General features: G+C 37.8%; 1 protein-coding gene across 1 annotated transcript in view; it reads left to right on the top strand.

Moving 5' to 3' along the window:
* The first annotated feature begins 1874 nt into the window (after positions 1-1874).
* The window catches only part of cacna2d1a (calcium channel, voltage-dependent, alpha 2/delta subunit 1a), a 73378-nt gene continuing 58514 nt past the window's right edge, over positions 1875-16738 (top strand). Inside the window, exons 1-3 of the mRNA XM_030775827.1 lie at positions 1875-2161; positions 2771-2873; positions 3042-3178. Of these exons, the coding sequence (XP_030631687.1) occupies positions 1875-2161; positions 2771-2873; positions 3042-3178 (527 nt within the window). The remainder of the gene's footprint in view (positions 2162-2770; positions 2874-3041; positions 3179-16738) is intronic.

The raw sequence follows: 16738 nt of genomic DNA, 5'->3' as shown, positions 1-16738 counted from the left end.
ATCCATACAGTAGTAGACAAGTGTATTAATCCATGAGGAGAACTGTTTATTAATCCCACCAATTTAAATTTTATTCCAAAATATGATGACATGTGCTCATGTTTACAAATTTTAAAAAATTGTACTTTTCATCACAAATGATCGTTTCTCCACACAACTGTCAAGTCTCCACACATCTAAATTGTCTTTGATCATTTATATTACACTGAAACAAATACACTGCGCTTAAAATGCATTTTAATAAACGATTGAATAAACACATAAATACATAAGTTATTTTGGAAATGAAATCAGCAATTTGATTAAGGACATGTGCCAAATAAATAAACATATAGACATTTATATATACGTTCATCAGTCCGTTAATGCATACATAACTTTTTACCAACTCACTTTCTTACTTATTTATACAGATTTTCATTAGTCCAACACGCATGTTAAAGGCAATGTGGGACGGGACTCGCAGCAGACCAATTAACTACCTGCCGTAACAGCGAATAGATTTCAACAAGCGATGCTACTTAGATCAACGATTTTCCTCTGGAGTTTTGTAAACATGTATTTTTAAAATCGGAGAAGACTTGTGAAATGTAGTTGAGCTTCTTCCAGAGAACATGCTAAAAAGCAACGTGTTCTTGTGCAATCCAAATCTGTGGCTACCATTTACTGTAGTTAATTAGCTATCATTCGAAGCCGGAGTGGAGGAGAATCTCCCATTTAGGACTTCGTTGCGTCTTCTTGAATTGACAAAATCTAGCCTATGTGTTATGGATCGATCGCGGATATCTGCAGTTGAGTCTAGTTTCAGACTCCTGATCAGACACAGTCCGTCATCCCGTTTGTCAGATTTGTGTGTGCATGCGTAAAACGCTGAATGCTGCAGTAGGTACAGGAGAACATATCTTTCCAACTTAAATACACGGATAAATACATATATTAGTGAACTGTACACTAATATATGTATTTATTTGTACCCTAATATCTGTAGTCTAGTTTTATAAGTCCATGACATATATATTTATTTATTTGGCACTGCATACTATACCATGAACAATGATGAGACCAAGTAAGTGTAAACTGTCTGAATCACATAAAACTTGAACATCTCTAAAATCATTTCTGAAATCCCTTATCTGCTTTCCTTATCTTGAACCTCCTAACTTTTCGTATGGAAACTACAGTGTCAATATAACAGCATGTAAAACATCTGTTCATTCTGTGTGTGTGTGTGTGTGTGTGTGTGTGTGCGCGTGCGCGCGCGTATGAACCTTAATATATTACTCATATAAATTACACAATACATGACTCTTCAGCTGTATGAGAATTATGATATCTTTCTTCCTACAGTCATGAGTATGCAGTCATCAAATAAATTACAAATCTTCAACGGAAGAAATGAGGCACTTAAAGAAGACACCAGCATTCTTCAGAACAATGCTGTTGTTGATGAAATGGAAAGAGACCAGCTACAAGAAAGTTTTGATGTGCTTGTCGAGACAAATGAAGAGTTAAAAGCCACGATACTTAAAATGGAAAATGAGTTGAATATTGACACAGAAGTGGGCAACATGTCTGTCTTAACAGAGGACTATTTGTTTTTGAGTCGGTCTGTTTTGTCAATGTCTGCTGAGAAAGAGAAGCTACAAAATAAACTTGGCAGTTTGTACACATTCACTAATGAATCAGTTGAACTACTAAACCAAACAAGATGTGTTCAAGAAACTGTTTTCAGCAATCAAGTCAAGCTTGAGGCAGAACTGAAAAACACCATGAGTATTCTTCAGATGAATATATCTGCTGCTGATGACGTTAACCAAGAGTTACAAACTGAAAGAGATCATCTACAGAACAACACCAAAACTTTGACTGACCAAATGACTGAATTAGACTTGAAGAATAATCAGATTCGCAGTGACATCACAGCCAAAGATGAGAAAACTGCTCTGGTTGCAGCTGAGAGAAGTCTGCTCAAAGGGAATCTCAGTACTACTGCATACCAGAAGACTATGCTGGAGTTTAACAAGACCCAACTGCAGGGAGCTATCGATTCGGTTGCAGAGCAAAACACTTTACTGCTGGCAGAGAGCGATCAGCTCCTTATCAACATAAACAACAACACTGAACAAAGAGCCACTCTGAACAGTGAACTGGATCAGCTAAGGTCAGACTTGGAGTCTGTGATCACAGAAAACACTACGCTGATGACAGATTTCAGAAAGAAACAAGCTCAGTTATGGTTTTTGGCTGACCAAAAAGTGAGGTTAACCAGTGAGAGAGAGCAGTTACAGCTTTCCTCTAAAAGAATGATTGAGAAAAAGTTGACAATATCAGATGAGATCAGTGCACTTCAGAAAGAGCTGGATAATACGACAGAGGAAACAACAATCTTAAAAGAGAGGGTTGTTCAGTTGCAGAGAGACCTCACCATAAAAAGAGAAGAACTCATTGTGACAAATCAGGAGCTCACTCATCATCAGAGCATCCTTAATAGCTATGTCAATCCCACTCCAGAGGTTTCAGCCTTTCAGAGGGAGCTGACTCATGCTCTCAGTAAAGATGCTTTCATGGATTCAGTGTTTCCTAAACTGACAACAATTTTTCCTTTTCTGAGTCTCTACTGTGATTTTAACTCTTCAGGTGACTATTCATGCACGAATACACTAGTAACCACTCTCAGTTTTTTTCCACCCCTCAAGTCTGTGTCACTATGTATGTTTCTCATTACAGTTTGCAAGACATGCCCAGATTTGTGGACTCCTCATGGCTCTAGTTGCTACTACTTCTCAAATGACACCAGAAGCTGGTTTGATAGTCACATCTTCTGTCGGGCACACGGAGCCGATCTGGTCATCATTGAAGAACAGGATGAACACGTATTGGATTACATGATTTGCTTCAGCAGTATTGAAGTAGTATTTAAATATCGTACATATTCAAGTCTGATCAAAAAACAGGATAGGAATATAGCAAAAATATCGTTAGAATTCTTACATAGAATTCTTTTTCTGATCTCTTCTTTTCTTTTCTTTTCTTTTCTTTAGGTTTACCTGACCAGCAAAATTAAAGAACATATGGACTTCCTTCCAGAATGGAATGGAACTTGGATTGGGTTGTCAGACATGTTTAGAGAAGGCACTTTCACTTGGGTGAATAACAAAATTCTGTATGATCCAAACAGGTATGTCTGTGAGATTAACCATGTTTGTTTTAAGTCATGTTGTTTTAAAATCTCTTTTACACTCCCTTGTCCTGTAAGGCTTTTATTGTTTTGTCTGTTCAATGTGATGTCATCTCTGGTCTTTGTATTCAAACATAAGTCTTGTTCAAAGCATGATTTATTCAGTTTCAAGAGCTAACTGCAATACTTTCCAACTTAAAGCATAGAAAATTTTAGGGTATCAGTACTGCTCCTTGTATCCAAATGTGAATTTTTGATAAGCTTAGATGTGTTTTAAGACACCCTTCCCATCACCAGGTCATGTGATCAAAAGTGCACTCACAGTTTCTAATGAGCTCACACACATGGTCATGTGATCCTTTAAACATGCCTGTGAAATCTATGATGACTGGCAGCTGAACAAATAGTTAAGTATGAATTGATAATGACAAACATTGTCATGTTTGCTCAGTCTCAGCTGACATTGATGTTTTTACCATCATGTGCTTTTTCACCCAGTGACTGTCATGGTTTTTGTCTTTTTGGATTATCAGTTTCTGGAGTACTAACAATCCTGACAATACCATTGCATCGTGGGATAATGATGCGGATGGTCAGGACTGCGTGGTCATTAATCCCACAGTGATGAGTGACGACGATCCTCTGTACTCCTGGGATGATGACTGGTGTGAGACATTACACTTCTATATCTGCGAATCAAAGTCTATTACAGAATCTATGAGAAGATAATTTTTTATGGATCACAGTATAGGTTCACTAAGAGTCTTTGGTTTTGTAATACAGTCATTTATAAAGTCAATTATACCGTAAAATATTACCCTATAATTTGATGCATTAAGTTTGTACAGCATTTAGTTATGTGACAACTGTTTGCTTGTCTGTAACGTGTCAATTATATTTCATGGGGCTGAATTTTCATAACTGAGTAGTAGCATATTGATCTCTGGTGGTATTTTTATTGCCTATGTTTACTCTGCGGTGACATCATTCTGCTGTGCATAAAAGTAATAGTCTGCCCTCTGACCTAAAAGACAATAATTATACATTCTGCCCATCGCATATGTTATATACATATTATGCATGAGTAGAATATATGCATTAATAAAGGATACAATGAGCGTATTCATGCTTCGTCAGGGGAGTTAGACAGATGCTGACTTTCAGTTGAAATCACCACAAGATGGCGCCTTCTTGTTACTCTAAAAGGAACTGGAGCTGAGATGACAACAGGAATAGTCTAGTAGTCTATTACTACTAACTTTAAGGACAGTGTTTAGCTGCCATTCACAAAAACCAAATTAGAGATTTTTGGCAGATGTGACTATGCCAAATCAGGAGTAAGTAAGGTCCAAAAGAGTAAGGGTAAACTGAAGTCTACCCTTAAACAGGAAAATAGAATATTAACAATGTGTACAATTCAAATAAAACGGAGGTGGTTTAATGAAAAATTGAACAATATCAGGCTGTAACATTCACCAGAAAGCTAGCACACACTCGTAGCATAGTGATGGTCCTTACTCTGTCACAGGGACTATTTTTCTTTGGACTGTCAGCATGTGGTGAACAGTGAGTCAAAGACGGCCATTACTCTGAATCAGTCTGATTACTTTCATTACTAGGGGGCTTGAATTCCTGGGTTAAACAAACTCATATATTTTTAATTTTTTTTATTTGTTTATTTGTTTGCACACATACTCAAACATACACGCATACAAAGACACCTCAAAATAAACAATGACCCTTGGTATGTTTTCATAAACTGAATTTATGTATGATGTCTCAGTCACTAAGGCGTGTTTAGATTGTAATTATCACAGACTGTGTGCATTGAGTCATGAATACACAAAGTATGAATTCAATAAAAAAAAAAATACATGTGCATCCAAGAAGGTGAATCATTTGTTGGTCCTTGTTATGCTAATGGTTTAGACATAGAACAGAGAAGGATCAGTAAGGACAGTGACAGAGATGTACAGTCACACTGTAGCTATAGTACAGATGCTTGCACTCTCTCTCTCTCTCTCTCTCTCTCTCTCTCTCTGTCGTGTGCACATACACACACAAGTACTGCCCTCCAGTCACTGGTTAATTCAGCTAATGGAAGAGGGTGAGTATGAATCATCCCCCTCAGCACTAAATTAATTTTGACATTTTCACAGATGAAATCTCTCACATTCTCACACAACATGATAGCTTCAGGATGTTGTGGGCACCGTGACCGCTCAAATCGCAAGCACAGTATTTGAAATGTACATGGACCAATATAGTTAATTCTTAAATCATTTTTTGCACACTGTCTTACATTAGTAGTGTAATACCTCAGTTTTAAAAATTTGAGATGTAAACACATCAAGAATACACACCTGACTAATACTGTATGGCAATACATGTTGCGAGTCCCAGTGATGGTTATTCAGAACGCCTCTAGAATGGTACCATGAGCTTACACAAAAAGCTACCTCAGCTATTTTAACTACGGTTTAAGTTTCAAACTGCAAGCTACAAAACTACAAGCAGCTATGCAATAATTCCGTTATCCACTAGAGGGGGCTTGTATCCCGCATCCTCAGGAAGTAACACATGTTAAATGGGTTCTCGTTCAGTGGTTGGTTTGGCAGTCTCAGGGCTCATGTGCTGCCTCTCACACTGTGACAGATGTGGCTGAGTCCCTCTGCAGGGCATCAACCATGATGAAGCACATTTTTTCCTCCACCTGCCGGGCCACACCGGCCCCACATGTTTATCTCTGTTGCAGCTGGAGCTGTCCACCATCTGTCACTGATGAGATGTTTTTCATGATGAGAAGAACTTCAATCTGAAGAACAAAGATTACATCTACACATGGCAGAAGGAAGTTTAGACAGGGAGAGTGAGCTCTGCGACTTTTGTCTGCTAAGCAGGGGGATGCTGATCAAAATCTAATGCAGGGCAGCTGGAACCCAGAACATTTGCGCTCTCTCTCTCTCTCTCTCTATATATATATATATATATATATGTATATATATAAACAACTATAGTGTTCTAACATTTATATATCCACAGTTATGTCATCTGTTAGACTGGAACTAATAATGTAAAAAGACAATGGAACAGACAATGCAAAAAAAAGAAAAAAAAACCAAACCCTCTCATTCAGTAAAACATGCACAGGGGGACATTGCATAGAACTTTGAAATGATTTTAATAAATCTGAGTAATCAAATCATACAAATGTACTGCTGTTTAAACAGCTGCACACCATCTGCACTTAATTTGTCATTTTATGTTTGAGATAACCCAAAGAAATTAAATGATTTAATTTCACAGGAACTTGCACATTAGGTACCAGATGGTAAAAAGTTCTTAACTTCCGGTCTAACTTTTGGATATCGGTAAATAATCTTATAATTTCACATGTGCAAAAGTGATATAGCCAAGGTACCTGTGGGGAATGGCAATGAGGGAGTCTGAAAGTAATTGCTTTATAGGTTGTACTAATGTTTTAGTCTGTTGTCAGACAGAGAAGTCCAACCTGGCTGCTACTGTGGAGAGCAAAGATGAGTTAGAGACTTGAATTTGGTGAACAATCTCAGAGTTCTTTGATGAAATGTGTGCAGAAACTAAAATGAGAATGTGTGGGCACTTATATAAATGTGATCTGTAAAATCCAGGGTAAAGTAGGAATAAACCTCTTCCGTAGTATTGAAAGAAATGTTTGACAAAGCTTTACTTAGCTTTCAGTTCTTTCTCTGACCATCGTTACAAAGTGTGGATTACAATGCTCAGGCTCTGGTTGGGTCACAAACCAAAGAACTAGTAATTCAAATTAATTAGCCAAAAATCATTTAAATATTTAATCAAATAATTGTATCACTCAATAGCCAGGGTGTTAAGAAGTTTTGATTTTTTATGCTGGATGAAATCAATAACAGTTCGAACCATCTGAAGAGGACGATCAAAGGATATCACACTTGCATACTCAACAGTATCTGCATCAAGCAGTAAGGTACATTCCATAATTGAAGTACACACTGGAAAGAATAGGACCCAGAATGGACACCTGTGGAACACCAATAGCAAAAGTATATTGCAATCTCTCAGGGACATATTATGGATGGGCTTTGAATTTGGGTTGAATAAATTGGGTTGAATGCACCACCATTAAGTATACAGCAGCTGGGTGATACCATCACATTAGCTTGGACAACAGTACTGCGGAACATCGACTGCTCCAATCCATTCTCCAAAGTGTTCAAACTCTTCTGGAGGCAAGGGATGCTCCAATCCAACTCTACATAAGTGTGCTTAATAAGCCAGTCACTAAGTGTAGACCAGTATTGCTAGGAGTGTATCAGGTTAGTTCAGAGGGAAAGCCTTCTGAAGAAAGCTACCTCTCTTTCTCATGTTAGTAGCAAAGGGCCAGTACCTAGTTTACATGGACTTCCTTTCCACAGAGCAAGACTGCAGAAATGTTTCCAATTGTCTGGTTGTCAATGATAGCAGTGGCCAAGTTCTTTGGTCTTTTCATCATGGCCTGAGAAAGATGATACAGTAAGAGTAGGGGCAGGATGCTAAAAATAAATTATTCCATAAGTTGTTCTCTGTGCGTAGAGTAGAGAAGTTCAGGACAACATCCACCTTACCATCCACAAATAGCCTAGCATCCAGATAGATTAATACAATGCTTCTTAACAATTTGATGGTCTTATGGAAAAGAGAAGCCAGCACATGGACAGTTTATAGTTGGCAAGATTAAAGGCAGTAAGAAACAGTAACAAGCATGTGTGGTATGGGCACGGTTTTTGGCATGTAGTGCTACTGAAATCCAGGGGTCACTGACAAACCAACTGACAGATCACCACTACACTGTATATACATAATGCTCAACTTCCTTTTGAAGACTGAGAATGTGGATGGTCCACTGAACATTCTCCATCTTGTTGTCTATTGGTCAGAATATTTTAACTGAACCTGAGAAAAACCTGAAAACAAATATAGAGTGAGTCGCATCTGAAGTAGTGCTAAGCTGGGAAACATTGAGTGTGCAGTCATTAAGCTTACAGAAGCTTTTCATTGAGTCTGAATCTGCTGTACAACTATACAAAAGTAGAGAAGAATGAGGTTGTGTATGAGGCTCCAACACAGTGAAATGAAAAGAGAGCTTTATGTGATGTCAGTATAGAGTAACCTGGACTTGGATGTGGCCTGGCCATTACTGAAGGAGAAAGGACTGAGCAAGTTATAGAGTTATAGAGGTTATAGAAGAAGTTAGAGACATAAACCACTGTAATCAAGGGGACAAAATCAGAATGCGGTATCACAGTGTGTCTACACAACCAGGACATCATGATAGATCAATATAAGGTTCCTGTATAGATTCAGAATGGCCTCCTACCTGTCTTCAGAGTGTATCAGCTATACCCTATTCTCCGTCTGCCCTCCCTTTCTTGGACAGAGATAAGCAGCATGAAGTAAACCATTAGACACAATTACACAAGCCTGCCTAGATAAACAGCCTGTCCATCTGGGCACTTATTTAATGGCTCAACCTTTTTCCTGCGTCTGTGTGCTAAATTTGGAGTGGACCTAGTCTTAAAAGGCCTTGTCGTGATTTGCCAGTGATGAATGTCAAAGATAGAAAACACTGGTTGTCCAATAAACTCCAAATATGAAGCATTTTTTCCCAGGAGGGTAGACAAATAAGTGATTACATATTGAATAAGCCATCATTTTTGTCCAGGGTGTTCTGACATGTGAATGAGGGGAAGATGGGGCAATCTCTGGTAGAGTCCACACAATAATATGTAAAGCTACATGTATATATCATTATACATTTATTACTATATCATTACACATTATTGCTAACTATATACCACGCTGAGAGAAAAAAATTCGGAGATTTCGAGAATAAGGTCGTGATATTACGAGAATAAAGTCATAGTGTCAGAGGAGGATCAGAAGTGCAGCCTACCGCATTGTGGTGCTGATGTGCCAAAAGATTAAGTATTTCGTTATTCGTGAAACCAGTGCTAAAGTATAACTTCACAAGATGCTCCACGTTCTTCATTTTAACGCAAGTGGCAGGCTGCTCTTCTGACATTTCCCCTCTAAAATAACAAGTAGCCTAAAATTACGACTTTATTCTCATAGTATTATGACTTTTTCTCGTATAACTCGCCTTTATTCTCATAATATTGCGGGGTTTTTTTCCTTGTAAAATTATGACTTTATTCTCATGGCAATTTCCTCCATGTGGTTCTTTCTTTGGGATAGACCCAGTTACTTGCACAATCTTTTCAAAATCCTGGTACCTGATAATGTGATGCTGATGTGCCAAAAGATTAAGCATTTCGTTATTTGTGAATCCTATACTAAAGTATAACTTAACAACATGCTCCACTATTAGCCTACGTTAGCTCTGGCAGTGTAATGCTGTGCTCACTGCTCAGTCAGCCTGTGTGTCACACGGTTGCAGGTTCACAATGTTCACAAAGTCATTTATTAGTTTAGAGTTTAGTTTAGTTTATTGGCTTGAGTGTGGAACTGAATGTTAGTTTCCAAATGATTTTCTTTTCAATGATGTTTACGGTTATAGATGTTTATTGCTGGGTTTATGAAAACCATAAACCAATATTACATTTAAGCGTCCATAATTATGATAATAATTTATTGAAGAACACTTATATTAACATTTTAATATCCTAAAATTAGAAGTGTAATAAAACAAAAACAGGATTGTTGCACCTATTTCCACTTTTATTTGGATAGAAATACAAATACAAATAATTTTGCTGCCTCAACAAATACAGACACAAAATACATAAACTGGCCTCTCTGTACATCCCCACTATGTACATGCATTTACAACCAAACTTGGCATTGCTAGAGTATTTATACTATAATGCTTTTGGTTATTATGTTACTTTCTATGTGATTCTACAAAACAGATTTATTCATGATTTGTGCGAGAGCATGTGTCACAGTATCTGGAATATTCAAGGTGGTTGGAAAGTGAATGAAGTCTGACTAATAGCTTAGACTTATACTTTAGGACAGGCACCTGAACATTTAAAATTTCTGGCTAAAACTTCAACATGTATATTTTGATTACATTTTTAAGATGTTCTACCTTTTGAGTCACTGAAATGTAAATGGTAATTTATACATTATGACTGATGTGATAGATATTACTATATATTAGTTCCTTTGCATGTAATGTACATATCAACAATAGAAGACCACACCTGTTTTTTTCCAAGACATAAATATTTGAAAAATTAAAGTATTGATTTTAAAAGAAAGCTCCTCTTTAAACTTACAAGATTGACAAATTTTTGTCATTTTTTTCAGCTATTGAGGTAGGAGTATTCAGTGCTATGGCCTCCCCTGGCTCTAACTGTACCTTTAACAAAATGTTCACATGCTTCTCCTTCTCACAGTAGAAATAATGTGACATTCTGCCTTTAAAAGTTTGTGTTGCTTGATATCAGCCCAGACCTTATGATTTGACATATTCTGTTGAACAAAGGGACCAAAGAGGTGACCACAGGATGTTTTCCAGTGGAATTCACACACAAACTGCTTCCTGTGCACCTAGCATGCATTTCACTGGGTTATGAAGAGAAATGTAAGTCTGTGCACAGATAATGCCAATATCTCTGCATCTCCCACAAGACAGGGGATCCCAATTAAAATTTAAAATCTACAGTTGCCGTGGAAACACTCTCTCTGAAAGCATTAATAAATACATTGCGCTTGCCAGAGCACCAAAAAGCAAAAAAAAAATTTGCACAGCAACAGTTTCTGAAATTCATAGTCGAGCTTATGAAAAAGAAGTGTTATGCCACAATGCATGCAAGATGGAACTCTTTAAGTGCATGAGGGACCATTCATGATCCACACATTATCAACTAATTCTTTTGGGCAGTGAAATCATATTTATTCTGTATGTAGCAAATACTGTGAACTTCTAAAAGTCACCTGAAAAGTTATTGACTCCTACTGCTTTATTTATGCCAGGTAAATGAATTTTGGCTTTAACTGCACATATTTCCAAGCATAATAAATTTCAGACTTTCCTCTGTTTCCTCTTGCTGCTTACTTTCCATTTTCCATTGCTTTCATCAGCTGTGCCCCAAAAGCTAGCTTTAAAAATATAAATGATTAATGAGTGATGAGGACAATATGGTGCATTAAATAAACATTTTTAGGCCACGATTTTTCCATTTTTTTGCCTGGATTTTGTTTTGTAGAAAACAAACCTCACTAAAACAAGTTATACCCTCAGTAGCCGTCCTCATCAGACAATGTCTCATGTGGATCAACCAAAGTCACAAAAGCCACCACAGAAGAGACACTAACTCTGGCTTATTGGTTTACAAGTGTAATTTCTTTTGCAGAAAGCCTGAGGTGGATTTCCACCCCAAATCATCAAGAAATGATTTTAATAAAATGCAAATCATTCTTTGCCCTGCAAATATATTTTAATGAGCCAGTGAATGTTTAAAAGATTCAACAACCTTCTTTTTTTATGTGTTTATTCTGATGAGTTATCCAGAGCATCACAACCTCATATTACCCCCTATTCATCAGACTGACGCTGTAATTGTAAACATCCATTAACATCAAATACATGTCATCCCATATTGAATATACATTAAAAGTACCTGATTAAACCTTAGTTCTCTTACTTAAACACACAGGATCTAATTAAACTCTCTTATAATGTATCTTGTCCATGTATTTTTCACTTTTTCTCATTGGGTCAACTTATCTGCCAGTAGGACACATGAATAGAGTTCTCAGATGTAATCTTCATGCTCTTCAAAGGCTCGTTCACCCACACGATGGAGTTTCTGACATACTAAGGTACTGACCCAACTTCGATGCAATTTGGATGATGAGTGAAGTAGTCCCACTGAGGGAAGGTGATTAATTTATGGCTGGTTACAGGAAATCATTCATTTATTTACTCTTCCACGTAAAGCCTTTTATATAAGTTAATAGACTCTTTCACAATCACAGCCTGGTTTTGTTGTTTTCATCCTTCTGGTTCTTTCTCTTCTCTCTCTCTCCTGTTGCGTGCCATCCAGAGTCTCCGAAGTGCATGCACTCACTGAGTGTGGTGGCTCCTGCAGTTGTGTGGGGATGGTGTGATGTTGCTAGGAGACGACTGAGCAGTGAATCCCAGAGTGGTTAGTGTGTATGGCCCCACCTGCACCCTCCCATTCTCATCATTCAGCTAAAATTCTGCTCTCTTCTTCAGGGTCAGACCAAGGCCTCAGCACAGACTTAATACTAATGAGATGAAGGGAGTCCTCTGAGCGAATACACCAAACTCACAGTGAAATTTCAACATCTTTTAGTTATAGTATTTTATACGCAGCATGTGAGACTGAGGCAGAAAGATATGCTTTTGAATCGTATACTTAACTTTCTTTGTAGAGTGCCTTATAACATTTTCTGTGAGTAAGTGAGTGTTTTTTTTTTTATCTCAGAGAAGCTTTTTATGAGGTTTTGATAATAAGACATCACTCTTAAGTACTACAGTGTGTTAAAGTAATAGCAAAGTTATCTTAATAAAGTAAAAACTCATTACATTCTCAAGACCTCTGGGAAATTGTATTAGTATTTACATAAAAACCTTTTGTAATAATATGCAAATGTCGAAGGATGTGTGTTCATATGAGACTGTACATTTATGTGCATGTGCTTTGTGTGCTCATATTAACTCTAACCTTCTCTGCTCTATTGTATGGCCTTCTTTTCAGAGACAATGCTTATCCCTCTCAGTGACACACATACCTGACACCAGCTCCCTGATGAGTTCCTCTATTAGAGCAAGGGCTAGGCCTAATTCCTCATATTTGTATAACATAGAGCATAGCAGTCATTTGTCTGTAAATATATCAGTGATTGGTTTATTAGAGGCAATGGTTTCATCTTGGCTTTCTTCACTCTCCATCCCACTCCATAAAGCAAACAGAGCACATCCTCTAATGTTCCAGAAATAGTCATGACACATGGTTTTATAACCTCTATGAAAATGATTGTTTACACACTCACAGGAGAATACCTCATTTGTAATACCTGGAGCTCAGCTCTGCTCTAAGTTGACCTGACATTTGCTTTTGTGGTTGACTCTGTTCATCAGTTCAGTAATCTTTTCTGTGTATGAACGTTACTGAATTTCTGGATGGTCACAAAGAATATTTAATCCATTACCGACTGCTGAACGACATCGCAATTATGTCATCGTTTAAATCGAGCAAAAAGTTTATTATTTTGCAGATATACAGCTGAGTGGCACATTTCAACTACTGAACAGAAATATCTCTATGCCCAAAGGAAAAAAGGATAATATTTGACACAGGATTCTTGATAAAACAAAAACACGGAATTAATCTTTGCCTTCAATTTTCATTCATCAAAGATCTCAGTAGTACTCAAGGAGAATACTTATGCCTAAAGATTCGCAATTTCCAAATCTTATGTTGTCTGTCTCTGACCTCCTCAAACACTTATCTACCTCAGTTAAAAGTTTTATTAAAACAATTATGACTAATGTTAAACACACTGTAGCATGAGGGATCAATAATATTACTTCATCAAAATCTGCTGTCACCGCATCTAACTTTGTAGGGTGCCGTCATTTAAAAGCTTACCTGTGTCCCGAAGATGTTGCAAAACAACCGCGTTTAATGAGAATTCACGTTTTTGTAACGGTACATTATTATCGGGTCTCAAGTGGGCGTTGGGTGTCTGGTCCTGCTAGTTGTCGAGCTCCTTCTATGGAGAGAGGAAGGCGTGCTGATCGTTCGCAGATGGGGGTGGGGGTCTTGGAAACCGATCTGTTTAGGAGCGCTCACTGACACAGACTCTCTAGCGCCAAGCGTGAAAGATCTAAGGGGTACACTCTTCACCCTCCCCTTAAACGCTCTCCGCATCTTTGGGATTACATTTTTGCGACACTCTTACTCTTGCCAACAAAGAGAAATAGCTCGCGGGAGAGAATAAGAAGCACAGATTTGTTTCTAAAGTAGGACCGATGGCGGCGAGTCGGCTTCATTAGGAGTATTGCCCACAGTTCTAACGGATTTTGACTGTCTCATATTCTTTGCTTACCGGGATCAGTTGAAACTCACGTTTTTGGCTCTGGGCAAAATCATGGACGCATACAGACTCCCTGTTGTCATATTTTTTGTTCTCTCAGTGTTGAACTGTATGTCAACTGAACAGTTTCCGGGTACAGCTAAGTAAGTAACGAGAGAGTTCTCTCTGAAACATGACATCACGACGAGAATCATTATTATTAGGCCAGTTTTTGAGACTAATGTGTATGTACCGTTAGTTGCTCTTAATGTGGACTGATATGGCAGTGTTGTACATCACGAGACAAAGGCGTTGAGAGTAACTCCAGGTTTACAGGTCGAATCTGTCAACCACAAGTTGCGCGCCTTAGTGTGTTGCCAAGCGATGCAAAACCCAAATTTCCCAAAATTTATTTGCTTGCGTTCAAGTAATCAGCTAAGTTTTAAAGATATTGCTATTTCTTGGGGAGCCAGACCCGTTTACTGAGCTCGTTGTAGCTTTGACTAGGCTACTTTTAACGTAAAAGCCATGATTATGTTGCGTCATTGTGTCGAAATAATCAAATGCACTCTTAGACATGGTAATGTGTAACGAACTGAAAAACTGTATCAAGATCGGGACTAGTCGTTCATACCGTTTCCTATTTTCTCTTGTAAGACAAAGGTTAATAGCAAATATTAAGTTATGAATGTGTGCCCAGTGGTATATTTTTAACATTGATTGATATTGTAATAGTTTTAATAATTGACATTATTGTAATAAATAAGGTCTTTAACTCGTCTTAGTAATGCAAGTTTTGCCGAAACTGAGTGGTGTCTCTAAAGTTAAATGTTTCAATCGAACGGTCGCCAGGAGTAGGCATGTCACCTGTGCTAGCCTACTTGTAAAATATTTTTAGAACAATACTGACCGTTGCCTGTTTGGTTTATTCTCGGACAATAACGTCAGGCGTTAGGTGCCGAACCAGAAAGAGGTTTTGTGTTGTCCTTTTAATTTGCACTACTTATATCCCCGCCTCATCCTGTTCATTTCAGTTTATTAGAAATATTTGATTGACTTACTAGAGCGCAGCGTAAGAGTACAGTAAAACACTTCTTAAAAGAAACGACCAGATATTGAACAGTAATAATAATAATAATAATAATAATAATAGTAATAATAATAATATCTTAAAGAATATACAAACATAAAATATTTATATTGGATACAGTTTGTCATGATATGCAATATTAGACAAGGGCTAAAAGCTGAAGGTGTTGATTGCTCAAAATACTGATGTACAGACTCAGTAAGTGTGTAGTTCATCACTGAAGGGCTGGTGAACCCAGGCACTATGAAGTCAGACTGGCAGGGCGAACAGTTCTCTATATTATTTTGTGCTGAAGTAATGGGATTAAGCAGTCTATATTGCGTCACATTTCATTCAGTCAGTGCCAGTGCCTGTGAGGCTAGCATCATAATTCTGCACCCAGTCTTTAACCTCTCATGTTTGTATGTTTAGAAAACCAGCTTTTTCTCTCTTACATGTTCATCCAAGCCTCTCTCTTTCCTTATCTCTTTCTCTGGATATAACATGCCTTGTAGTGCTTGATCTAGCTTGTAGGCAACTGTTTAACATTTTCAAATTTAAAATGCAAAATCCGCTGCCACAAAATTGTATCCCTGAATGCTTCAAGTATCGGAGAAAAGGAGAACATTTCTGCAGGTCTGCTGTTTTCTGGCTGTGGTAACTGGCCCCTTTGATATGTGCCTTTGTGATGCTATGGAACCTGTCATCTCTTAATGCTCAGCGTCCTGGATTCTTGATGCTGCACAGGAAAAGAAAATTCTAGACTGCTCCATGTCACACATGTCTCTTCAGGGCATACTTAGTCAGTCCGCAACACGTTTCCCCGGCTTTTCTTTCTTCCTCTTTCCATATTTGTGTATGCTTTCTCCTTGCACTTTTTGACAGGTACATTGTCCACAAAGACTTTCTCATCTTTAGACAATTGTTTCTTGTCATGCTTTGGGATTTTGAGTGCTTCACTTTTCTGCCCACAAATATCTGCTCTGTTTAAAAGCAGAATCACATATCATATTCAGCAAATATCTTTGTGTTATCAGTGCTGTCTGGTCCCACCATGTGGAATGAAGTAGGAACAGTCTGTAATATAAATAAAAATACAGTAAGACAGATTTATCATATAATATCCATACTGAGAATGTTAGGCCCTTAGTGCAGAAAAGCTCTGCTCTCCAGTCAGCACAAAGGCAGTGAGCCTGACATTCTCTGGAATGCCAAGGATGTGTATCTCCAATGCCATAAGAGTAAGGCTCTTTACAGGTATATTTAAAGTGATGTTCTTGAAGTCTTTGAAAGCAGCTGTAAGCTATTTCTGTTGCATGGATACCAAGCCACAGGGTTCTAGTAGAGAGCTTACTGCAACCCCACAATGTAATCCTCAAGGTTACCTCTTCTTTTTTTAACCTCCAGTGGTATATTTCCTC

Source organism: Chanos chanos, chromosome 1, assembly GCF_902362185.1.
Source record: "Chanos chanos chromosome 1, fChaCha1.1, whole genome shotgun sequence".
In the NCBI taxonomy this organism is placed as follows: Eukaryota; Metazoa; Chordata; class Actinopteri; order Gonorynchiformes; family Chanidae; genus Chanos; species Chanos chanos.
This window is presented reverse-complemented; position numbering and strand designations above follow the sequence as displayed.